This window comes from Pyrus communis, chromosome 15, assembly GCF_963583255.1.
Source record: "Pyrus communis chromosome 15, drPyrComm1.1, whole genome shotgun sequence".
NCBI classification, from domain to species: Eukaryota; Viridiplantae; Streptophyta; class Magnoliopsida; order Rosales; family Rosaceae; genus Pyrus; species Pyrus communis.
Window position 1 is genome coordinate 20,670,415 of NC_084817.1, and position 26,502 is coordinate 20,696,916.

The 26,502-nt window shown below is 36.0% G+C and overlaps 2 protein-coding genes across 2 annotated transcripts; one reads left to right on the forward strand and one right to left on the reverse strand.

Moving 5' to 3' along the window:
• Positions 1–1,847: 1,847 nt before the first annotated feature.
• Positions 1,848–5,137, forward strand: LOC137718249 (uncharacterized). Its single transcript, XM_068457764.1, has 8 exons — positions 1,848–2,068; positions 2,164–2,251; positions 2,593–2,772; positions 2,871–3,059; positions 3,151–3,324; positions 3,412–3,566; positions 3,663–3,789; positions 4,844–5,137. Exons 1-8 carry the CDS (start codon positions 2,019–2,021, stop codon positions 4,853–4,855), a joined length of 975 nt encoding a protein of 324 aa, XP_068313865.1. The 5' UTR covers positions 1,848–2,018; the 3' UTR covers positions 4,856–5,137.
• A 4,916-nt stretch (positions 5,138–10,053) lies between these two features.
• LOC137717592 (protein CLT2, chloroplastic) lies at positions 10,054–15,866 on the reverse strand. The gene is made up of 10 exons (XM_068457004.1): positions 15,414–15,866; positions 15,150–15,295; positions 14,870–14,907; positions 13,746–13,861; positions 12,654–12,753; positions 12,535–12,570; positions 12,375–12,425; positions 11,877–12,000; positions 11,154–11,279; positions 10,054–10,625 (listed from the first exon to the last, which is right to left on the reverse strand). Exons 1-10 carry the CDS (start codon positions 15,830–15,832, stop codon positions 10,477–10,479), a joined length of 1,305 nt encoding a protein of 434 aa, XP_068313105.1. The 5' UTR covers positions 15,833–15,866; the 3' UTR covers positions 10,054–10,476.
• Positions 15,867–26,502: the final 10,636 nt, after the last annotated feature.

The window sequence follows — 26,502 nt, forward strand, 5'->3', positions numbered from 1 at the left end:
GAGCTTAATTGTGAGGGAGAAGTCTCCTTTCATATATGAGGAGAGTCCCACATTCTTGTCTATGATAGATGTGGGACTCTAAGAATGTTATTGTAATTTTGCCACATGTCCTTGAGCAATTGGGCTCCAAGTTAGAGGAACTCATTTGATCAAGGTTGTTCATGTGCTTCGATAGAGGTGCCTCTAGTGGCTTATCATACATATTTATCATGCAATTTATATCAAATATTAATACATCGTCAAATAAGCCATAAATAGTTAAGGATTATGAGTCTGACTAGTGCATATTTGTCAACCTCTCTCTTGTGTCAACCAAAAATCTTCAATAAAATCACGGGTTAGTGGCATCTATAGCGTGCATGCGCACAAGTACCACTTGCAATTCACCTTCCAGTACAATTTCTTCTCGACTAACAGTCATTTAATTATGTAGATCATTTGCCGTAAAACCAATTTTCAGGTAACCCTCAACTTGGTTAACCATTTACTCGTACATATTGCAGGTTTTTACAAAAGTTTAAATGAAAAATAGTGTGAACCCGTTACTAAAAGAAAAATAGTGTGAAATTAGAGGATTTATTGAATAACTCATGCTTAAAATCAAATTAAAGACGGAAGCTAGATATGCATATATTAAAAAAACTAAATCAATTTCTCAAAATCTTCAAGGCGTAAAGGTTGATGAACCAATTTTTTTTCAAAAAAAAAGTTAGAGAGATGAGATGATTACTCTTGAAGACTCTCTTTAGTTCCAAGAACCAAAGTTAACATCTTTGAGGAAAGACTTTCAAATCTTCATGAATGTTGTCTTCCTTTGTTTTGACGAGGATTCTTCAAAACTACCAAAGAAGATGATTTTATGTCTCCACCTGAAACATGAACAAAAAAGAAGATGAAATGACCATAAGCTCCTCCTTGTGGTGGCCAGTTTTGGTGAAGGGAGAGGTAAGGGAATGCCAGCTCTACGTCATTCTTTTTCTCATACTAAAAATTAGAGGCGGAACTATTAAGGGACCAGAATAATTCTGGGCCCATCCTGCCTTTTTTCTTGCCGCAATAACATATTGTTGCTATTGCTTCTTATCAGTGGAATACCATTAAATTCAAGTGTGCCCTTCTTAATCTAAACTCTCTTTTCCTTTTACATGCCTCATTTTTCACTCCATCTCTCTTATTTCAATGCAGACTTCCCTTGCCCTTCTTTTGTTATAACTTTTCTTTGTCATTTCTTTAGTCCTTTTGTTATATTTTCAAATCTTTCATGCTTAACTCTTACCTCGTATTCAAATGTTTGAGTATGTACAATGTTTTTGGTTCTTTATATTGAATTTGATTGGTTTTCCAAATGTGAAATTTACTACAACTTTTCATGTTGTGAGGCCCCTCCTCACATGAAATTCTGGCTCCGCCATTGCTCAAAATCCTAAATTCTCTTGAACGACGATTAAAAGGACAAGTGGTGGGTTGTGCATGTGAATAGACTTCTTCTTTAGCCAGTTGCATTCTCTATGTAAACTTTTTTTTAATAAATATAGAAGGTATTCTATCACAAATCACACATTGATGATAAACTAATTGTTTTTTATGTAGTTTTAGTATCATATGAGACGGTAACGTACTTTTGACTTTCAAGTTAAACAGTATGTCAAAGCAAAACCCATAGCTCTAAAAATAACATTCGTGGATGTTTAAATCCTCTCTTATGTTAGTATAGAATGATATAGTATTATTGTTTGTAATAAATACAAAAATCGATTATTCTGGTTTTATAAAAATAAATAAATAAAACCTCTCAATCATTTCGACGATAAATAAATACAACCTCCAAAAAACAAAGAAAAAGAAAACGAAACCTAAAACCTCAATAAAACCTCTCAATCCAGCCTCTCTTCCTATCGCAGGCAACGACTCAAGCTTCTCTCTTCCTCCTCTTCTTCTTCTGATTCATCTTCTTTCTCTCCCATCGAGCTTTACGTTTTGACGATCTTTAGGGTTTTGAAATCTGAAGCTTCAAAACCATGGAAGACGCTTCAAATTCAAACCCAATCTCTGAAAATAGAGTAAAGCAGTGAGTTCAATTTCTCAATCTGCAATTATGCTGATTGGGTTTCGATATTCGAATTCGGTATGATATTTACATTCTGTTGCTTTTTGTTTTTTCAGAGAAGCTCCCCAGCTTGCTGCTTTGTTGAGAGAAATGAAGGAAGGATTAGATACAGTGAGGGCAAAAGTCCAAGCTTTAACTGCAAAGGTAAACGAGTTCCCTCTTCTGGGGTCGTTTTAGTTTCGCTATCAGTTTATTTCGGTCAAGGAATCTTGTTTCGAAATTGTTCTGCTAGTTTGTAGGCTGTAGGAAAACTGTTTCTGGATTGATAGTGTGCTTCCTTGAGGTTTAATATTAATTTGAGGGATAAAAACTGATTTGACTAGAAGGCTATGTTTTTTTTTTTTTTCAAAATTTTCCATTTTTTGCAGCAATCTTTTAATACTTGGAGATCATAGGAGTCCCATTGGCGTGTTAGTATAACAAGTATGATTTGCATCAAAAGGCACTTGTTTCATTTGTTTGCTTCTCCATGTCAAATGTATCAGGTGAAAGCAAATAATTATCCGACAGCAGACGGGATAAGCTATCTTGAAGCCAAGCATTTGCTGCTTCTAAACTATTGCCAGTCACTTGTCTATTACTTACTTCGTAAGGCTAAAGGGTTTTCAATAAATGGGCATCCTGTTGTTCGTAGCCTTGTGGAGATAAGATTGTTTCTGGAAAAGGTCTGGGCCTCTGGTGATCTTTTTTTTCTTTTTCTTTGTCGTTCTAGTAACCGTGTAGTCAGTTATCAATCAATTCTCACCCTTTTTGTGTGCAACAGATTCGACCCATTGACAAGAAGCTCCAGTACCAAGTTGAGAAGCTCACCAAGGTTACTACGAGCACAACTGAAGATATAGGGCCAAGTGGGAAGGAACCACAACCCAATGTGCCTCAGCAAACAGATGATTTGCTGAGATACCGCCCTAACCCTGACATGCTTGTTAGCAAAACAGATGTGAATTCTAAGGTGAAATGCGCATCAGTACAATGTTTGAATTCCTCTTTTGTCATCTGCCAAACAATACTCGAGGTTTCTTCTTCTATTTTGTATATTGTAGGATGGTAAGGATGTGTATCGACCTCCCAAATTTGCCCCGACTTCGATGGAGGAAGATAAGTTGTCAAAGCAGGAAAAAAATGCATTGAGAAGGGATAAGAATACTTTACGACAAGCTAAGCAGAGTGCTTATGTGAGGGAACTGGTGGATGATTTGGAGGGGAGGCCTGAAGAGGTTTGTTGTGGCCTGTTTTTGTGGAGTTACCAGGCATGACTGCTGGATATACTGCTCTTGTAACTGCTGTTTTTATGTCAATTACAGATTGTAGAAAGTGTTGGAGCTGAAAGCATAGAACTAGCGAGATACAGGGCAAAGAGGGATGAACGTGAACGGCAAGAAGAGGAACTTTTCATGCGTGCTCCTATTACAAAGAAGGAGAAACAGAGAGAAAAACACTTAAAGAAATCAAGAAATGGGTAATGGTCATTTGAGAAATTATTTATGATTTTCCTTTTCGATTATTCCAAATTTATTTTTCTGTATGGATGGCTGTTCTGAATCGTTTCTATCAGGTTGCTTGGTTTGACGGAGAATTTCTATGATGAAATTAAGGGTTTACCCTTGGACGATGAGAATGATGAGCAGGTTGCAAGCTCCCGCAGTGCTAGGGGTGGAATGGGGAGGCATAAGAAGCGCAAGGTATGTCATAATCTCTTAAAAAGGAATCAAGTTTAGTTTGTGAAATATGTGTCCCTCTTTTGTTCTGAACCAACTGCATTTGTGAACCTCTGTTTCCCTTGGACTTTTTCTAACGTGCAAATTCAATGTTAACTGTTTTATATTTCCATGAAGTTGTTCGTTTGTACTAAATATGTGGATATAAATTTAGGACGTGAATGTCCGTGTTATACAAGCCTATTCGAAAAATTGGAAAGCATGTCCTGTCCTCACAGGAATTTGCGCGTATAGACTTCTGTAGGCAGACCATTTAGTGATATATGCGTCTTTATATTGAATACTCGAGCCTCTGTATAATGTGGAAAAGTATTGTTTTGGCATCTGAACTTAAGACTCTGCTGATTACTGATTGTACCATCTTCATTAGAATATTTGGTGGTGGGCTATAACTTGCCATGCTTATGCATCTCTTACTTAGTCACAACTCATCTAGGAATGCCTGCATTTCTTTTTCTCGTTTATGTTTACGTAGGGTCAGAGTCTTGAAGCTGCACAAAATGACACCTATAAATTTACTGCAGAACACTTCGTATTGTTCTCCCTCCTATCAATCCATATCATGCATGTGAATTTTTCTCGGCATTTCATGTAATATCTTGATAGAGCAGCCCAGCTGGTGAATGTTACGTACGGTAAATCTGTCTGGAATCAAGACCTTCACTGAAATTAGCTACAAGATTGTTAGGGTTTTGACGCAGCCGAGTTATCTCTAATGTGTCTAATTACCGGATGTACCCATTCCTGAGTGATTAATTTGGTGAATGTTTATCTTAATTCTCAAATCCTTTTAGCAAGCTGCTGGATTATTTCTGTTTTTGCCCGAACCAGTATCATCAAACCTTCTAAATTATCCAGCTGGCTACTCGGGTTTTCTTGTGTGCATGAGTTTCTAGTATTCAAATTTTTTCTTCTTCCATATTTGCGTTTATTTATTCATGGCTTCAGTCGGTTTTATGCTTTATTTGATTTTATGATATTATCGCAAAGGCATTGACACTTTCGACTGTTTGTGCAGATGAGGCGTTGAAGGAATAGCGTATGCCAAGCTTGACAACGCCCAACAATTTATTTGCCGGCCCAAGCTCCGATTGCTCCAGTAGCATGAAATAGCTTTCCTACAAATCTCAAGTGTTTTTCTTTTGTTCCAAGTAGGGAACAAAATTTTATTTGGACCGATTAGAGTTGTTTGTTTTAATCTTTTTGTTCTTGCATCTAACCCTACACCAAAGAAAATTTACTTGCTTTATCTCGTGTCAATCTTGCATGCAATTACCAGTACGTAAATTACGATTGAAGCTCCATTATACGACCGCATCTGTACAAGTTTTTCTTTCGATTCTTGTTCAACATGACCCATTTGAACGAGGGCGGAACAAAATGAGTTATATTCCAGTTCTTAAAGAGAGAGCGTTAGGGAAAAGGTCTTGCTCTTTACTGGGATTGAGTAGGATACAATACTGGACTGGACGTGACTCGAGATACATTTTTTTTTTTTTTTTGCGTATAACGATATATTTTACATATTAGAGGAGGGGGGCAGTCAGGCTAAGTCACACAATAAGCAATCTAATGTGGTATCGAATTTGTCATCTACGAGATTTAAACCTTAGACCTCTCACTTACGAATGAAGAAGAATACTATTAGACCGTAATATTGAATGGCGACTCGAGATACAAATTGAATATCATGAATATATAACATCTTTCAACACTTGGAGTTGGTATTGTAAACTAATTTCAAGGCACATCCTTGGCAGGCAGGGTAATGTCAAGTTGTCAACTTATGCACTTGATGTGGTCATATTATCAGGTAATATAACCCTCCCTCTTCCTTGGGAGTCCTCCTCTCCTTTCTTTTTGTCTTTATTTTATTTATTAATTTATATAAACTCCTATTTTACTATCTAAATCAAACTTGAAACATTTGTAACTTCTTTGTTATCGTCTAGATTTGCAAACGATTTTGCCTATGCGCTCGTGTGATGCACTCTATTCGAAAACATTAGGAGTGATCCCCCAAAGATCTACGGATTTTATATGATTATTTTCGCAAAAATCACTTTGTAACTAAGTAATTAAAATCTAAAATAAATTAAATTAGATTAAATTCACATAATAATATAAAAGCCCGTAAATACGAAATACGTAAATTACAATAGTGAAATCCAGGAAAGGGTTTTCACATTGGGGGTGTTTGATGAGCCGATATTATACTGTATATTTTGCCATATGTTTTGGTATTTATTTTGATTGAATTTTTATACTTTGATTTATATTTCAAATATAGGACATTCAACTTCATCTTGAGAAAAAAAGTATTCAAATGGATGAATTTTGGAGTGATTTCATTAAAAGGATGTTTCTAAGTCTCTTAACTTGTTCGTGTCAAAGTTACAAATTTTTCTATGGAAAACTAATGAAAAGGGTTTGAAAACTTTGAATTTTAACGATAAGGACAAAATAAAGGGTAAAGTGAATAGTACCAGGATTGACTTTTTAGTGTAAAAATGTGATTTTTCGTTAAAGTGAACAGTACCAAGAGCTTTTCGTTAAAGTTCGCATTTTTCTATCCATCAATTTATTTATAGTGATGAAATCAAAAGGAGCAGCTTGTAGGGCTATTAAAGTGACGTTTTGAGCTTATTTGGGCTTTGTGGCGTCCAAGATGGTGTCTTTTGCTATTGGTTTCTTCTTGGAACTTGGAGAGGACATCCTAAGCCTTAATTCAAGTAGTTTTGGGCCTGATTTATAGCCTTGAGGTCCATAAACGTGGCTGATTTTTGGCTGGGCAAATTTCCATATTTGATTAGGATTATGTTTATTAGTTTCTCTTTTTCCATTTTGTTTCCTAGTTTTTGAAAGATCTGCTCTAGGAAGGATTTTATTTTGTAGGAGTATAGATAAAGCTGTTTAGCCATTTGGGTTTTGAACGCATCAATTTGGAGAATTAGGCTAGGCTTTGACGATTTGTATTCTTCTCTCAAGATGTTTTCTATCCTTTTTCTAGTTCAATAAAATTCCTTTTGTTTTATGATTTTTTGTAACTAATTTTCTTTTGTAATGAAATCATGAGCTTTATCATGGATATGTAGTCTTTTATTTAATTATCTATAATATTATGCATGCATATTTTGAATTATTAATCACCGTGTTTAAATTGTCTCTATTTCTTAATGATCAACTACCATTAGAATGTTTCGATAAGAAATTGAATGCAATTCGATCAGAATATCATCAGAGGATTGAGTGTTGCTTCTTGTGATTGATAATTGTAATTTCACATGTTCTTAAGGGTTGCTTGGTTTTTCAAAGCGTTTTTACATATCTTAATGAGTCTTGCATGTTCACATTTGATTTAAATACCACAGACGTATTGCATGTTAGATATACGTTCTTGCTTGAATATGAATATATCATGAGGAGAATATGTATGAGGAAAACCTAACATTCAAAATTGCATGTTTAATTTATAAGTAATTGGTAAAATTACACAGGATTATTAAGATGAATACGGAACCCTAATACTTTTACAACTTAATTTTTAAAAATTGTTTACTTTTACTTTCCTTGCTTCGCTACTTTCTCTACTTGTTTTAATTTAAATTTGTTTTCAATATTTTAAATTCCTAAATCAACGTTTTCTAAACTTTGTTTTCAAATAATTAATTAAAGATTAGTTTAAATACAAATTATTCATTCAATTCTTGTGAAGGACGATATTGCTTAAGCTGATATATTACGCTAAGCTTTGTATATTTTGTAAATTGCTTCCGCCGGCTCTAATATGGTGTCTTGTTGTTTCAGGTATAACGCTAAGCACAAGAATGGGTTTTTAGGTGGATATTGTTCTATTTCTTAAGATTTTAATTATGATAAACAATTTTATTTTAATTTCATATTTGGTTTGTAATTTTAACAAAAATAATGCATAGTTCAACAAAATTAAAATTTCAAACCAAATATGAAATAAAATAAAATTGTTTGTCATAATTAAAATCTTAAGAAATAGAACAGCTGGTATCCACCTAAAAACATGTTCTTGTGCTTAGCGTTGTACCTGAAACAACGCTACACCATGTTAGAGCCGGTGGAAGCAATTCCAAGAACAAAATATACAAATCAAAATATGTTAAAAATAATAAGGACACTCGATTGGTTAACAGTTACAGTGGAGAAGAACTGGGGCATGTGGTTGGGACCGACCTTAGTAATGTTATAGTCAGGCAACTGACATTTGCAGTGTTTGGCAAATTTCGTTTACCTGTGACTTATACATTTTACTATTGGAAGTAGGATTTACTATTTGAGTTGGTAGCCAAAGAGTTATTATAACTAAGAAAAGGAGAATGATCCACAACAAAGGAATGAACCTCCTTCAACACTAAAATCATGCCTCTCCTAATTGTAGTCACACTGAATGCTATGTACCTAAATGCCTAAAATTAGAGCATACTTTTGGTGAAGCCTAAAAGGGCTCCCTTCTCATTTTTTTTCATTCTAAATTTTTTAAAGAATACAATATAATAAATAAATAAAAAAAGCAAAAAGAAAACTGTAAAAATATAAACACGCTTGAAACAATTTAAACTGCTTATTACCTGAGCTGCCAAGGGTGATGCTTGACATATTAACCCACATGCCAATTCCAACTACCACATAAAAAAGGATGATGATTCATTTCTGCAATTTGGTGTGTGCACACTTTTTTATGTGGTAGTTGGAATTGGCACGTGGGTTAATATGTCAAACATCACCTTTGGTAGCTCGGGTAATAAGCGGTTCAAATTGTTTCAAGCGCGTTCGTATTTTTACAGTTTTTTTTTTAATTAAATTGTATTCTTTAAAAAAAAATTAAAATTAAAAAAAAAAAAAAAAAAAAAAGAAAGAGAAAAGAGTCATTTTAGACTTCACCAAAAGTGTGCTCTACACTGAGGTGAGGCATGGTTCCTTCCTTCGTTGTGGATCATTCTCATTTTCTTATTTATAATAACTCTTTGACTACCAACTCAAAGAGTAAATCGATGGTACTCTATTGCCAATTTCCTAAAAGCAAAAGTAAAATGTATAAGTCACGGCTAAATGAATTTTGCCAACGCTGCAAATGGTAGTTGCTTGACTATAAGACCACTAAGGTCGGTCCCGATCACATGCCCTAGTTCTTCTCCACTGCAATTGTCGACATCGACCTTGGCAGGCTCATACTAAGCTTCTTTTGACAACCTAAACATTTCGACTGTTGGGAAGTTATGCCCATTGACAGTTACAGTGGAGAAGAACTGGGGCATGTGGTTAGGATCGACCTTGGTGGTATAGTTAGACAACTGCCATTTGGGGTGTTGGCAAATTTCGTTTAGCTGTGACTTATACATTTTTCTTTTGCTTTTGGGACATTGACAGTTTTTTTAATTCAATTTTGGGTTTTCGGTTTGAGATTTTTTCGATTCGGTTTTGAGATTTTTTTGTTCGGTTTGGAATTTTTGGTTTTTTTTTTCCATCCCTATGCCTATTTTCACTTTTTTTTTTTTTTTAATTTTAGGATTTTTAAAGAATACAATTTAATTACAAAAAAAGGAAAAAGAAAATTGTAAAAATACAAACGGAAACGCGCTTGAAACAATTTGAACTGCTTATTACCCAAGCTGCAATTTTCAAGAGTGATGTTTGACATATTAACCCACATGTCTATTCCAACTATCACATAAAATGTGTAGCTATAATAATTTTTGTCAAGTTTATCAAAATAAGTTCTGTTGAAATGACCATTGCTACTATTGGAGTCCCCCACCTTATCAAAACGTGTAGTTATGGTCATTTTCGTCAACTTCGTTAGAATTTTGTCAAAATGAGTTACGTTGAAAGGACCATTGCTACAATTGGATTACAAGTTGAGGGACCATTGCTCCAATTAGGTTAAAGTTGCGGGACCATTTCTCCAGTTGAATTAGAGTTGAGAGACCAATGATAATAAATTTTTAGTTGAAAGACTATAGCTACCCGTTTTGATGAGTTGAGGGATCAATGAAAATAGATTAGAACATTGGAGGGTTCCAATAGGCAATAAAATTTTGTTTGTTTTAAATCTTCTATTCTTCTAACCCTAGACCAAGGGACACCTTACGATGATATTTACTTGATTTATCTTGCGTCAATCTTATATGCAATTCCCAGTACGTAAATTATGATTGAAACTCCATAACCTGACCGCATCTGTAGAAGTTTTTCGTTTGAATTCTGGTTCAACATGACCGGTTTGAACGAGGACGGAACAAAATGAGTTATATTCCCGTTCTTAAAGAGAGAGTTAGGGAAAAGGTCATGCTCTTACTGGGATTGAGTAGAAGACGTGACTAGAGATATACAACAACACTAGACGTGACCCGAAATATATATATATATATATATATATATATATAATTTAGTACAAAGATTATTTTACACTAAGGGGAGGGAGAGAGTTTGGCTAAGCCATACAATGAATCTAATGTGGTATTGAATTCGCCATCTACAAGATTCAAACCTCAGACCTCTCACTTACGAGTGAAAAAGAATACCACCAGACCTTAATATTGAGTGGTGACTCGATATACAAATTGAATATCTAGAATATATAACATCTTTCAACACCGGAGTTGGTAATGTCAACTAATTTCAAAGCACATCCTTGGCAGGCTGGGGTATGCTGTACAGCATAAGACCCAACACAAGAACCGCACTACCGAAGAGGAAAAAGGGGCTCAAAGTTGAACCTCCTTCCATATACGGCAAGGGAAGGGAAAGAACATAAATTGATATTGGCACTGCAACAGAAACGAAAGCTTATGTTATAAAAACTTCATTCAAAAACATAGTTTAGTTGCACATTCTTGTATAGATCAATGACCACGAAGCGCATAAGTGCTTATGTGCACGGGCACATATTGCGTGGCAGTGAATATCTTTTTAGTCCTCTATGCTTAAGCATCCAATCGAAAAGCCAAAACTGTTAAAGTGCAGAACCAAATCAGAGATATATATCGCTCTACTAACTACTTAACCACCGATTGTGGGATAGTACTATAAAAATCTCATGTGGGACCCTTCTTTTAGGTGGTCATCCACGTGGACAAGTTACGAGTGGTTCTCATGTCATGTGCGGTCCCTTTAAAGGTTTAAGGTTAAACTGTTGGGTAACCGGTGGTCATCCAACCCTAAATCTTAACCTTTAGGGGTGGAAAGGTCAACTAAGTATATGTAGACCATAAAGATATACCAGGTACTTGGCATAACCACAACAGGGCTAGCGCTTAACATTGAGTATGTACATACAAGCGTAAAAGAGAACGAACCTGACAACATCACGATGAGAGAAGCAACAACCGCAGAGGAAATCTTTACTACATTCAGCAATGATATGTTGAAAAACAGATTGGTAGCTACATACAGCAATGGTAGTAACGGAGCCCCATTGCAACCTGACACAAGTGACAAATGTGTTGGTAAGAATTTGAACCTGAGAAAACCTCAAGAAGCTTTTAACATCTTGACGAGAATTATCACATCAGAATAACCATTTCAGCCAATTGAAATTGAATTACATGATAGAAAAAATTTGTTCTTTTTTACTGCCAGCATTCAAACTGAGATTTTATGTGAAGTGCATGATTTCCCATCATTCCTAAATGTTATGCAACCGTGTAAGTAGATTTTCTCATCACCACCTAAAGTTCACTTGCAATGTTCACATGAGTTCATGATACACACTGTTCAGATGTAACTTGGTGTCAAAATCTTTTACCATTCTTGGGATGCTATTTTAAGCTTTGCTCTTACTAGTCGATGTTTCCCGTTCGTAATGCAATAAAAGTCTTTTTCATTCATTGCAGTCATCCATTTAAAAGTAAGAACAGGTTAGAGAAAATCATTCTGCACATGCTTGATATGATAATAGGTCTTCTCAGATTATGAACAATAATTTTCAGCTCACTTATGGGCTGGAAAGTAGATACTCAAAACAATCCAGGTATTTTAAAAGACTACAGACGAAAAGAAAAAATGATATGACAGCTTGCCTGTTGTATCGGCTCCAATATTCAGAAAGCAACAAGCACCATCTTTTAGATATGAAGGAAGTTGCGCAAATGGTATGCCTCTCAGGTTTGACAAGAAAGGTAGAAACAGAAGAACAAAAAGAGCCTACAAGTCACAGGAAATAAAGAATAATTTCAGCAAAACCAGTCACCAACCAGTATCCTGTCAGTTAAATTGAAATTTTATGTGCAGGACTTTACGGTTAACCTGAGTAAGCAGACGTAAGGTGTGGTTACGTACGATAACAGTGAGGGAACCCCAGGCATTGAACGAATATAAATAATCCCATATCGATGTCTATTTTCAAATTAAATGGACCTTCATCACCTCTAAAAATCTAGTTAAAGATCGGTGCAAATCATTCTAGTTCTGGTAGGGTCTTGTGGTATAATTAACGGGGTCCACCATACTAAGGTGCATCAAGATTACAAACAAGACAACAATATATAAAAACTATCTTATAAAAATGTAGCAGTCACCTGAAATCCAGATCCAAAAGAATTGACAACAAATATGTCAAGTGATTTTTCCTGCAATGTAAAAAGGTTTATGACTTAGAAAGTATGCAAAAGTAGTTATGTCAAGCATAAAGTTTAGAAGGCTAGATAACTATTTGAAAAGATGAGGAAATAGCCATACCTTAAGGTGGGCTGCAGCATCAACAAAGACAAACTCCTGTTTGAAGACAAAAATTCAAGATAGATTATTTTGCTATAAAGGGCACCACTGAACTTTTAACAAATGTTCATTGCTTTAACCTTGATTATAGATGCACCGGCTTGAAAAGCACTTGAAGCAATCATTAGTGCTGGCCATATAGACTCAACTCCAGATAGCATCTGACCAGAATCAGAGCCACTGCAATTTCATAAAATACATATAAGTATCAGAAGCCTTACTTTATAACATGTCACAATGAAACTCCAAGAGTGCAAGATACTCTAGTTTATGACACTGCAAATTTACTTTCTAAGAATATGAAATTTACCAACAACGTTTGCCATCTCAAGTTAAAATTCAGAGAAAGTGTCCAGTTAAAGGATTGCTAAAGTTGGATAATAAAGAAATTGGCACTTGACAAACTTTATTAACCAAGAAGGAAGAACAAAACCCAATAAAAAAATTGTAAGAATAGAGGAGGGTCATGAAATACAAGCAGCAGTAGAAATATTTCAGTTTATTCAGAAAAAACTTCATTCGTAATCAAAATCACCACTAAGTGAAGACAGAATGTTGGTAGCCATTATAACATAAAATGATAAGGTTGTTCGTATCCTAGGAAGTGCAATAAAGATAAAAGGATGCCAAAAAGAAAAAAAAGGTGATATCTAACAAACTCTCAAGGAAAGTGCAGAGCAGGCATGCTTGTTAGAAGTACAATCTTCAGGCAGACATTCAAAACAGGGTGTTAAACTAATCATCAGCAGAATAAAAATGAGTTATTTTGCCCTTCTTTTCAACAAAAAAATTCGGGCATTTAATCTAAAATTGCATTTGTCAGAGAGATGAAAACACAGAACAGACGTCAAACTGTTCAAACATTGGGCACAATTCTTTCTTCAGAACTGTTCTCTTCAAGTTTATAAATGTAATCAGTATATCGTTGAGCCCATTCAACTTTTCTGATCTTTGCTTTGTTATTATCTGGAACACAATGTATAAGTATGCAGTTAACATTTGTAGGCATGGCATGAGTTTAAAGTACACCACATCCAAGTGACTACTAGTAATGGCCTTGAAAGATCTGTATCACAGATCCTTCAGCTTAACTGACAGAAGAACTGGACAATATTAAAGATAACCAAACACAGTAGCAGCTCTTTAATCTGCGGAAGAATGGATCAAGGTACCTTGAAACAGCCGCTGCTACACCTGTAGCTACGAGTATGCAGCCAACAATCTGATTAAATGTGTATGTTCTCCCCAAGAGAAGGGCAGAAAAACTCAGCTGCCACACCAAAAACGTCTGCACAATGTGGAGACAGTAAAAGCTGAGAAGAGGAAATGCCAAATATAGGTATAATAAGAAAACAAGATTCCAAGTAATAGACCCATTATGCCTTTGTTATGAATCTGGACTAAAATAAATGTTCGATATACCCTTTGATTTTCACATTTTATTTTCATATTTCTACTGCACTGTATTATAACCAGAGAAACCATTCTCCAATTATTTGAGGAGAGCAGAACAAAATTCTACAGCCCTGCTGAGTTCTTATCTTCTAGATCAACAAGTAAAGGAAAGTAAAAGGTAAACAGAACTTCTAGCCCCCAAATATTTAATAATTATTCATGCAATAAATGGGTTCAGTCCAACCTGAAACAATCTATGATCCTTGACCAAATTAAGCCTGGCTTACGCTAACAAAAAAAACTCAGCTGCTAGACATTTAATTGGCAGTTACAGAATCACACCCAACACAATAATGCATTATAAGAGAGTTTAGACTTATTTTCCTCTTTCTATAAATCTTTCAGGAAACTAAATGGTAAGGAATGTTCCTTATACTTCACTTCTCTAGAGTAATATTTTACCACAAAATTATCTTGACCTCAAATGAAGCAACAATAACCCAATAAAACCCTTGGCCATCGCATACTACCGCATGCCCGGTATCTATTCATCCACCTATTATCCTTCAAGCACCTTCGTCACAAACACTGCTCTCATTGCTTATACATTATATTCTCTCACAAAATAGATTATACTTCTAATTACATATGGTATGCCTCCATGCTGCTGATGTCGATGGGGAAGCCCTCCAATCCCAAACTCCAAGACAGGATGGGTCTAATTTCCTATTCCAGGGCATACACATCCAAAACAGTTTAATATGTTCTTAACCACATCAATCCATAGTAGGTGAAATTGTGGACGAATTTCCATCAGGCAAAACCTGGTTTGTATACCATGCGTAGTCCTAATTCTTCTTTTTCTTATCTTACTACTTTTTTCTGGGATAGCAGAAAATACCTGACTCAATATGGGTATGGCCGGTCCAGGAAGCATGGCTGTCGATGACAAGCAAATTTCAGAAAAGCAAACACCATAATCATCACTAATAACATACACTTCCTGCTTCATTTCTCACCACAAACAAAAACCACGAAGTTCTAGCTTAAACATTCAACCATTTTTTTTTTTTTTTTTTTTCGGGATGGAACCACTCAACCAATTAAACAGGATAAAATAACTCACAAAACACAAATTTTGACATTACCAAACCAAAACAAGAGAGAAAAAAGAATGGTACCTGCAGCAGCCATTCCAGAAGCAACTCCAAGGGCTTCTAGGGCACCAATGGCGGCAAACCGTGACTTGGGAAGACCTATCATTTCGTCGGTAACAACCCCGGAACGGTACCGTACGACCAATATCGAAAAATATATCACCACGTAGCTGTAACCAAAACAAACCCACTATTCTTCTCACATCACAAAAGCAATAATTCCCAGTAAATTCGAAAATTAAATTGAAAATTAACAAGGATTAAAGAGAAATGGTTGGATTTTCATACCCGAAGGTTGTGAATTGGGCCAAGAAGAAAGGGTGGCTTTTCATGGGGACGAGGGCCAGCTTGTAGAACACGCGGTTGGCGACGGCCAGAGCTATGGTCAATGCGGAGCTCAAAACGACGCGTTTTGTAATGGTGGAGGTGGAGGAGGAGGACGAGGGCGGCTCTGGGAGCGATGCTCGGGCCTTTACATTGCGAGTTGCCGGTGAGGGACTGCGGGAGGAGCGTTCAGAGGTGTGGTAAAGCGGTGCGTTTTGAGGGCGGCGGAGGAGAGAGATTCGAGGCCTTTGAAAGAGCGGCATTGCGGAGGAGGAGAGAGAAGGGAAGGGGATCGCGCCATTTTTGATGGTGCAGTGCCGGGCGTGAAAAGGGGCGGAGAAGAAGTGGTGAAACGACGACGTGGTGGTCATTGAATATCCCATCAGCGAGTTTGGACTTCTGGGTTGTGACGTGGTGTTGTATTAGGGAAATATAGATATTTTTTGTTTTTGGAAAATGTGCAACTACCATATTAAAGTGCATTTATCAAAACATCACGTGTGAATTCGGCGTGCTGAAAAACCGACTACTTACTTCTAGTGGTATAATACAAGTAGTTAAATATTAAATTTTTTTATTTTCTTTTGAAAAATATAACAATTATCTATTCTAAAACTAGGGAGCAATTGACTGTTCATTGGGCTACAGTCAATTGTTTGCCCCTCGATTTCATCTTATTTACAAAAAAACCATGACAATTGGGCTGGGTTTGAAGGATATTATTTGAACTGATAAGGGTGATTTTGTCCGGAGGGTTTAGGACGAATTACCCCTTCATTTCACCTTATTTGCAAGAAACCCATTATTTGTGGACTAGGTTGGAAGGGCAATTTTGTCCTCTCGGTTTTGAGTGAATTAAGGGGTTGCCGTGTAAGGGTTGCACTTGCTGTCTTTCATTTATGGTTTCGGGGAAATTAAGCTCTCACAGAGAGCGGAAGAAACAGAGAGACAGAGAGACAGACAGAGAGAGAAAGAGAGAGAGAGGCAGAGAGAGAGAGATGCCGAGGGGAAGACAGCAGGGAGAGGTATAGCTGTTGTCTGCAGTTTCATTTGCTGTCCTTCAAAGAGGGTTTCGGGGGGATGGACTGTGACAGAGAGCGGAGAAATTAAGCTCTCACAGAGAGCGGAAGAAATGGAGAGACAGAGAGACAGACAGAGAGAGAGAGATGCCGAGGGGAAGACAGCAGGGAGAGGTATGGCTGTTGTCTACAGTTTCATTTGCTGTCCTTCAAGGAGGGTTTCGGGGGGATGGACTGTGACAGAGAGCGGAAGAGAGAGAGCGAGAGAGAGAGAGAGAGATGACGATGGAAAGAGAACGAAGAGGAAAGGGGAAGCTGCATGCCTCAACCCCTCGCGTTGCCCTCATCACCTCGATCCGATCGAATCATGGAGGCTTGCCCCGATCGAAACGAAGCACAACCTCTCTCCCCCCTTGAAATCTGAAATCCGCACCCCAAAAAACCACGCATGGGCCTTCCTGACGCAAAAAGTGGAGTAAGACGACATTAGCGAGAGAAGGGAGACGGCGGCGAGAGGAGGATAGGACAGAGGGTTCTGTTTAGGGTTTTCTCTCCATCCCACTCCCTCTCTGCTTCTCTTATTCAGTTTGACGTAGTTTTGCAATCTAGGATTCAGTGCATTTCAATCTTTTTTACTGGAATATACATACATATAAATGTATAAATTTGTTCAATTTTTCTGTACACAGGGCTGCGTTAATTTGATTCTTGACCTATGGTTGGATATTATATTACAATTGTGGGTTCTATTTTCAAGGGTGGATGAAAAGAGACACCCATCAGAGCTTCCAACAACTCAAAGGTCAGTGATTCTTCATTCTCCTCTCTAATTCTCTTTCTGCTATTTCAATTTGTAGGATTTAATTTAGGGTTTTAAGTTGGAAACTTTAATTTAACATTTTCAGTTGCAGAGCTTAGTGTATACAACAGTTAGGGTTGTTGATTTTGATTGCTGGTCTACTAAATATTTTATAACATGTAAACAGGGAGTAGATACTTTGTATGCCCTGGATAGGGAATGGATACATAATTAGATCAATTGATGGGTGCCTTTGTTTTGGATATCTACATCCAGCAATACCTGGTATTCTGTGTTTTGTTGTTTTAGCTCTGTGTCTTGATCAATTTCATGTTGTTACTGTCTCTTTAATTTTTTTTAAACGTTATTCCAACGGTCCTACAAAGATATTCATAACTGGAATGAATAAGCAAACTAATGAATTCAACTGTGAGTTTAAATGATTGAGAGATTCTGGTGGTTATTGGATTGCTTAGGGAACGTAATTGTTGCCTCTGTTGCCATTTTGGTAGTCATATATGTACAGGTCAATTTCGTCAATTTTGCAGATTGTGATGGATGAACACCAGCGTCCCAATGGAACCCCCGTTACATGTTTTACCCTCCAATCTATATATGCGCAAAGTGATGAAGAAAAGCTTGAATTTGAATATGAATCAGGGAGCACAAACATTTTGGTAAGATCATAGTATATGAATCCATTTTCTTAGGCCGTCTTAAAGCTATTTTGGTCATTCAGATTTCAATAAGGAAATACAACAGGCATATTATTAGGGACACATCGATTTTCTCTTTGTAATTGTATTTGAGTTCGTAACAAATGCAGGAAGCAATATAATCTTATTATTTTTTTGATTGAACATGCAAATGATTACACCTTGCAGACAGATATCTCATCAGGTATGGAGGATGATGTTTTTCTAATTCTTAGAACTTTTTTTTTCATGCTTCTGTTTTGGTAGGACTATAGTTTCTTCGTCTCTGGGTGATCCAACCTCTACCAGATTATTTGAGGATTCCATGAGGGAAACTCTATTGCATTTATGTTCATGATTCATGTTTCATATGATCTGACAAATGGTTTTAGTAGTAGTTGTACTTATCATGCTTGGCGTCTAGGTTTAGACTGCCCTTTTGCTTTTATTTTGCTCTTCCCTTCTTTCTTTCCCTTTGCTTCAGAGAGGAGCAAACTAACCTTTTGTTTTTGGTTTTGTGGGGAAATAGATATGAGGGTTGGACAATGAATCTATTAGCATTTCCGCAATTGCTTTTATTTTGTAATTTTTGGGGGTTTGTTGCTGTCTGATTTCAGTCTTTTTTGCTTTCTGGAAACACTGTTGTTCGAATTTTGCAGCTAGAGGTCAAGGTGCTAGCGAAGGCTATGCAGGTGTGTTCCTGTTAATTGCAATTTCGTTACATTCTATATTCAGATATTCTTAATTCCAGCAATTGATTTCATACAACTGCAATTTTCGAAAGATGCAGATATTCTCATTTGCTAATTTACTTATCAATCTCCATTTTCCATGGATTAATGCTTATCATCTGCAAACCCCATTGCCCCTATATCTTAAAGTTTTCCTCTTTCTTTTTCCCCCCTCATTTGGATGCATATAATTTGGGCTCATTGTCATTTTTTAATTACTTACTGGTACTTTAGTTTACAATCTAGGCCATTCAGTCAATTGCTTTCTCAAATTATTGTATTTTGAGTAAAAAATTATTGGGTTAGTTAGGCTGCTGTATTTGGGGTTAGGGGTGATGTCAGTCTCACAAGCAGATTTGGGTTTGGGGGATGGGTATAGGATTTCAGGGAGAAAAATGGGGAGGATTTTCGGGACAAAAGGGGGGATTGAGTGGTCGATTTGATGGGAGAGAAAGAGAGGAGAGTGTGATTTAGGGAACGAGAGAGAGAGAGAGGAGATTGTGATTTGGGGATTAGGTGAAAACAAAGCAGCTTCGAATCACTCAATTCAAAACTGACCCTTCTGTTACCTGCCTCTGCTTGCTTGCTCCCTTTCTCAATCGATGAGTTCTCTCACCATAATTCAGGTCTCTAATTTTTTAATGAAAGTAAAACCAAACGGTGCAAAGCACGGGAAGCTGACGGCAGGAAAGAGAGATTGAATTAGGGAATTCGAACTGATGAGATTATTTTGGTGAGAGAGATTGCCATGGCAACGGGAGAGACGACGGTTGAGATGTAGGTAGCAAGGAGTAGGGCTGCAGTTGAGGCTTTGAGTAGGCTCCAGGAAGCAAAGAACAAAGTGTGCAAGTTGAAGATATTTTGATTCATCCTTTACTGTTTGATTGATCATTTGCTTTTTAAAAGTTGTTATAGATATTTTATTCCTTCATTAAAATTGTCATAGATCTTTGTAGGTTGTTTAGTTCACCTCTAGGGTTAGCTGTATGTCTTTGTAAATTAGGGGGTTGTGCTATGTTAATTGCTTTGTTTCTTGGTTGTTTTTTGTCCTTTGCTTCTAAGAAAACCGAAATTAGCCATTTTCGTCATGTAGATTGGATAAATGGTTGAATTGATACCCTCTTATTTGTTGATGAGATAGTCTACCAAAAGGTTATGGAGTTCAACGTAGGAGAGTACAATTTTTTCATACGTAGGTATTCCTCATTTTGGTTTAAGGTACTAAGTCTGAATCAGGAGACGTTTTCTGATGAAGAAAACATCAACATTGTATGGATGAGTTTTTTGTTTTTAATTCATTGTTTACTGTTTGATTTGCCATCTGCTTTCTTCAAATTGTCATAGATATTTTTTTTTCGTTCTTTAAAGTTGTCATAGATTTGTTTAGGTTGTTTTAGTTCATTGGCAGTCTATTGTTTTGCCTGGTAGAAAGGTCCAGTCTTGCTGTATCCTCCGACTCACTCCAGTCTATCTCTGTCTTTGTGATTCTGGGTTCTCTTCTGCCATTTTTGCTTCTCAAAGAAACCTAATTGCAGGTTCCTTTTCCATTTCCAAGCTTCCGTTATGCTTTGTGCTGCTGTGTTTTCTATTTTTAATGAGGCTCGATTGAAATAGGCATCAGTTTGATTGAAATATGCGTCATCTTGATTGATTATGCTGCTGTATTTCGAAGAATAACAACTTTAATAGGTCTTAAGTGTCTAATTCATTGAACTATTGCATATATGTGAGGTATTTAATTTTTCCATTGATTTTCATGTTCAAGATATAGATTTTCATTCTGTAGCTGGAGCTAACTTTCCTTTTAAGTGAGGTATTTAATATTTTTTTTGTTTCTTCAGCAGATCATTTTATTTTTCATTGCAACCTTTTATGTGTATAAATATGCATGTGATTTTTTTTTCCAGGAAAAGAATTGCGGAAAGGGAAGGTACTTGCTACCAAGGTGTGTTTCGTTTGGGTTTCTAATGGCTAGAAAATTAGAATTAATAATTGCAAGCGAATTTTCCCGAGAAACAATCACATTATTGGATCTAAGTTGCTAATTGTTTTAATTTTGTATAGGCTGCAATAAAATCTGCACCCACAAGGGCCATAACTGGAGGAGTCAAGAACCCTGACCGCTACCGCCCTGGAACCATTGCTCTACGGTGAGTTTTCAACACAATATAGTTCAAATCCTCTGAATCATGTTCTTGAATTTTACTATATTGCATTTCGTTATCTAAACTCTGTTCTTTCAATCTGGTTACCTGAATTGTGCCTAATATTTGATGTGGCTGGTGGCATTGTATGGCTGACTGGTGTGATTTGGGACTGTTTTTAGTTAATGGGAGACATGGCACAAAGGTGTGGGGCAATGAAGTCAAGTGGGATTAGGAATTTAGGATAGTAGAGTTTTTGCTAATTTATGGGATTAAGCGTTCTCAGGTATGTATTTTTTTGAGAAGAAACTTTAACAATTTATTAAAAAAGAAAAGAGAAATACACAGAAGTGGATAAGAAATCCACCAAGAACAGAACAAGAAAATCTCTCAGGTATGGATGTGTGATCTGAATAATATGAATTAGAATTTTTTGGTTAGTGTCCAATTAGTGAAGAAAGGATGATTCTTTTTGTTATCATGCATATTTAAGTTGTAAACATTTGAAAAACTGCTTAATTGAAGTGAAATTTCCAATTTTTGAGCCTGATTTCAAGTCTTGAACTTTGAATTTGTCTATACCTAGCTCAGCTGAAGCTATCCACGTCGTAGTTTAAAGTATTTGTGTTGGTAATTATGTGTTTAAGTTGCGCAAATGAGTTGCCCCAATATCTTTTGTGTGCAATTTGGTGTAGAAATGTGGGTTTTGATGTTTTGGCAGGCATCGGAAAAAAAAAAAATTAAATTGGTTTTCTCTCAATGCATAGTTAATCTTAAAATACGGTTTATTAAATTGGGTTCATGATATATGGGTGGTAGCAAATTAGCAATGTCGACTCTTGTAAGGAAGAGGCTGATGAGAGACTTCAAGAGGCTGCAACAGGACCCGCCTGCAGGGATTAGCAGGGCACCCCAGGATAACAATATAATGCTGTGGAAAGCTGTTATATTGGGGTAAGTTGGAAAAATGCAGTGTATAAAAGAAATCTACTGTTGTTTTCTCTTCTATTATGCAACATTAATATTTCACATTTTTGGTAGGAGACGTGGTAAGTTGGAAAAATGCTTATATTTCTTATTTTTGGAACCCTTTATCTCATTGTTAGTTTTCTGGAAGGAAGAAAAGATAGGCATTCATAAGTCCTATCAATTTTCAATTTTTATTTTTCTTGCTTTTATTTTAGTTTCTTATTACTAATTCTAATTTTGGGTGTATTTGTTAAGGCTGGTTCAATTGTAAGTAATATTTATGGTGTAGATTGGGAAAACAAACTTGAGGTATTAATTTTTCAGAGATAGTTTATGCTTGAAATTAGCATTGTTTTTATATCTTCCAACATTCTGTTTTCTTGGAGTTACTATGTGCTTGAAAACTTGCTGAAACAACAATGGAACAGTTTTTTTGTTTTTTGTTTACTGCTGAAACAGGTGCCAGGCCTATAGGCCATATATTTTGCCACCTTAACCGCAATGGCAAAATATGTGTGGACTGCATCTTGCTTCTGTTTCTTACGGAAATAGGCGTCCTGCATTTTTTTCTTTGAACATTAGCGCTTGAAAGCTTAGCTGCTGAAACAAAAACGGAATACTTTTAATGTTTTTTGTTAACTGCTAAAACAGGCGGCTGGCCTGCAGGACATATTTTGTCGTCTTAAACTTCAGAGGCAATATATGTGTGAATTGCATGTTGCTTCTGTTTCTTATGGAAACAGAGGATTTTTTGCAACCACGTCTTTTGTAATCAAGAATGTTCAACTTCGTCCTGTTAAATTGTACAATGTCTTTTCATATCACCTATGTTGAATGTATATAAAAACCAAGCTGCTTATCTTACCGACTCTTCTCACTCATCTATCCCTCTATTCATTAATCATTATGTTTAATTTATTCAGGTTAAATATGTCTTATTCATGTTGTTAAGGCTGATGCATTCAAGTCCCGCAGCAACGCGCGGGCATATTTTCTAGTATCAAACTAATCCTGACATTTTCATCATACCGCAAACAAAGCAAAGGATCACGCAATATAAGAACGTGGATTGGTTAAGCAAATAACTTAAACATCAATTTGGAATTAAACGCAAGGAATTACACGATCGAAGAACGAGGAATTAAACGCAATTACACAACTCTCTCTAATGATTGAGCTTTCAGAGAGTCGGTTCGATTCAAAACTCCCGAACTGAACAACCATGTAAAACTGATCTCCATACCGAATGTTTCAGGGTTCGAAATTTCGGGGATCAATCTGTTTTGGGTATTTTCAATTCAGATAGAACCTGGTTGGGTCAAGATTTTTCGGTTTGCGATTTCGGGAGAAAAATCTCAACCCACCATTTACCCCTTATCATTTTTCGAATTGACCTCTATGGTGTAAAAACGGTTGGTCATGCCATGTGACGAAGTCTGTTGGCAATGATGATCAAAATTGCAAGTTCCATTTTCCTTTTGTTAGACCATCTCCAATGGTTGGGCTAAAAATCAAATATTTTAGCCCGGAAAATTTAACTTTTAGCCCAGAAACAACTTTTCTGCTCTAACCGTTCTAACTTAAAATTTTAGCCCGGGATTATTAAAGAATGAACTTAGGCTATTTTTTTTTTTGTTAAATTAAATTTAAAAAATAAATAAATATGTAGACTATCGTAAATTAATTTTATAAATATTTTAATCTAAAAAAATTTAAATTCCGATAAATATTGGATAAAGTCCACTCTAATTTTTGGGCTAAATTTTGAGGGGAATTTGGCCTTGGTTTAACATTTAGCATTTAGCCCCAATTTTCCCCTTGGGTTGGAGTGGGTTTGGGAGAAAATTTTGGGGGGTAATTTGACTTTTAGTCCACCATTGGAATTGGTCTTAAAGTTTAAGGGCAAAAAGTATTTTCAAATCCATTAATTTACTCAACCAATTATAAAGCAACAGATAAACATGAATTTTTTACTTTTGTTTTTTTCAGAACTAAAGGGCAAAAGAAACCCTGACTTCCCCACCCTATCTTCTTCCCCCATCCTCTCTTATGATCTTACCACCGCCGTTAAACACAGACCCACCACCGTAGCCACTCCGTAACCATGTTTGCATGCTGTCTAGATCACGATCAATACTGAGGCAAAGAGACTTAACTTTTGAAGACATGGCCGTCGTAAAAGAAATGGCGGTCGAAAAAGAACTCTTCTACTCACTTAAAGACTTGTATTCTTACGGTGATAGCCTCAGTGACGTATAACATATTCTCTACAAGCAGGAATTCATTTATATACACATACAATGGCAGCCAACTTTTATCTATCGTGCAGGTTGATTGTTCATCCAACGCATCAAATCCTGATCGTGTTTTTTTTTTTTTGTTAAACGATAATTTTGTTAAATTAGATGTTAGGTTATGGAGCTGACAATCGTGTTTTGAGTAGCTATAAGTATGCTAGGTTTCAGAAGCACGTTGAATGTACTTTCTCAATGATAGGATATCGTTTTTACACGTATGCAAACTCTAAAACTGATTTATATTTACAATATATTAATTCACCTTTATCATAACTAATTCAATAGAACGTTAACTAGTTATGGTTTGACAAAATATGCTCATGACAAAATCATTCTTTAATGATCACCGTGACTTTTACACAATCTACATCTTATAAACATCTTCCAGCATTCATTTGAAAATTGAACTCCAAAAAATTATGCATGTATCAATACTGCATTAATTCACCCCGGAATCACAATATCCAAAATCATACCATATGATGCTATGATATATATACATTCCAAACAATTAACTGTTGATAAAAATCACACCTATCAGCAGAATCAAAACTATCATGGACACTCATATTTTCGACTTGCCCTTGAAAGTTCCCACAACCAGTGGCTTTGTCAAATGATCAGCCAGCATCAGTTTCGTATCAATGTGCTCAATTTGATAATCGATTATGTAACCTTATTGTATAACAATCATGTAAAAGATTAAGAAAATAACTAAGATTTCAAGTCTTTGGACAAGAAAATAGTCAACTTAATTCTCTTAAAAATGTTATACCCCGAAAACATTCATACATTTCTTTCTTTGGAAAAGCATATTGACATGTTCTGAGTTTTAAAAACCATAATTTACACAAGTTTACATTACAAAATCTTGCTAAGAAGTATTCCTGAAGGAGTGAAGGTTAGTGCAGAAAATATTATCATAAAAGACTATTGTTATGAGTGCAACAATCCTAAGAAGCCAAGAAACATTACGCAAAGAAGTCATCCATCATAAAATGATTATTTGGTCAAATACCAATTAACTAATCTTTAACTCAAAACTCAAGCGGCCATGAAAACAAGTTATTTAATATGCATGTTTATGTCAATTGAGAAAGAGACATAAATTGGCTTAATTCTTTACTATATAGCTATCACACAAAAGATAGAATAATGCTTTAATAAACTAATGCCCAAAACTTTGTAAACAATATGATTAGAATAGAATTTATACACTTATTGCAAATAAGTTAATGAGTGTGAAGCGCAATTTTTTTCACTAATTCTCTCAATTGGGCAAGCGCTCATTAATATATTCTTTCAAAGAATGTACCAAATGGTATTGCTTCATATATTCTACATAATAGAAAATATATCACCACTAACATAAAGTTGTCAAACTGAATTCCAACAATAAGTATACTTGTGACAGCCCATCCCAGACTTTTCGTACTGTAGGGGTGAAATGACGGTTTTGCCCCTAGTATGTTTGTTTCCTTGTGTGGTCGTTTTTGGGTTTTGGTTGGTTGATTTTGGACCACATACACACCCACACTCATTTCTCTCTCTCTCTCTGCCCTGTCCCGAGTCCCTCTCTCTCTCCCTTTCCTATCTTCTTTGTACAGACAACACCCAAAATCCTTGGAATCTTCACGGATCGAGGAAACAAACTACATATTTGTGCTCATGAAGTCCTTAGGAGTTCAACCATACCCATTTCAGGTAAGGATACCTTCGTTTTCACGTCGAACCCGAGATGTTCAAATCGAGGTACTGTTCATGCACACGTTAATTCTTGTGTTTTTGAAAATTTCAAGCTTGTAGGAAACTTGGTGAGGTCCTTAGGAGGCTCGGGGTGGTTCATTTAAAGTAGGGCTGGGTTCGGTTCTAATCGGTTCGGTTTTTTCTCAAAACCGAAACCGAACCGAAATTTCGGTTCGGTTCGGTTCGGTTCAAATTTTTTTCGGTTTTTTTCGGTTCGGTTTTTTTTCGGTTCGGTTTTTCTCGGTTCGGTTTCGGTTTTTTTTCGGTTTTTTTTTTTTTTTTTTTTTTTTTTCTTTCTCCCTCCAAAATTATTTAAAAAAAAAAAGGAAATATGAAAGTTCACATTCATATTAATAGGCCAGGCGGAATGAAAAATAAGGAGGAGGAGGGTTAGGGTTACAGTTAAGGGTTTTGTTAAAAATATTAAAAAATTAAAAAAAATCTCACAAATTCTGGAGGCATGAGGGTTCGAACCCATGCCTCCATGCTTGTAAAGTTTCACTGAAACCAACTTGGCAACAGGTTCTGTTTTGTTATGATTGTATGACTAAACTATTTATAAATATTCAAAAAAATTATATATATATATATATATATATATATATATATATATATCGGTTCGGTTCGGTTTCCGAGCCTCAAAAACCGAAACC

What these genes read in the sequence shown, in the direction of transcription:
- LOC137718249 (XM_068457764.1), top strand. Translation starts at nt 2,019, where the DNA reads ATGGAAGACGCTTCAAATTCAAACCCAATCTCTGAAAATAGAGTAAAG. An exon ending in TCTGAAAATAGAGTAAAGCA is followed by an intron (nt 2,069 to 2,163) that starts GTGAGTTCAATT and finishes TTGTTTTTTCAG; the next exon opens with AGAAGCTCCCCAGCTTGCTG. An exon ending in TGGAGGGGAGGCCTGAAGAG is followed by an intron (nt 3,325 to 3,411) that starts GTTTGTTGTGGC and finishes TGTCAATTACAG; the next exon opens with ATTGTAGAAAGTGTTGGAGC.
- LOC137717592 (XM_068457004.1), bottom strand. Translation starts at nt 15,832, where the DNA reads ATGGGATATTCAATGACCACCACGTCGTCGTTTCACCACTTCTTCTCC. An exon ending in TTCTGGAATGGCTGCTGCAG is followed by an intron (nt 14,908 to 15,149) that starts GTACCATTCTTT and finishes TGTCATCGACAG; the next exon opens with CCATGCTTCCTGGACCGGCC. An exon ending in GTAGCAGCGGCTGTTTCAAG is followed by an intron (nt 12,754 to 13,745) that starts GTACCTTGATCC and finishes ATGAAATTGCAG; the next exon opens with TGGCTCTGATTCTGGTCAGA.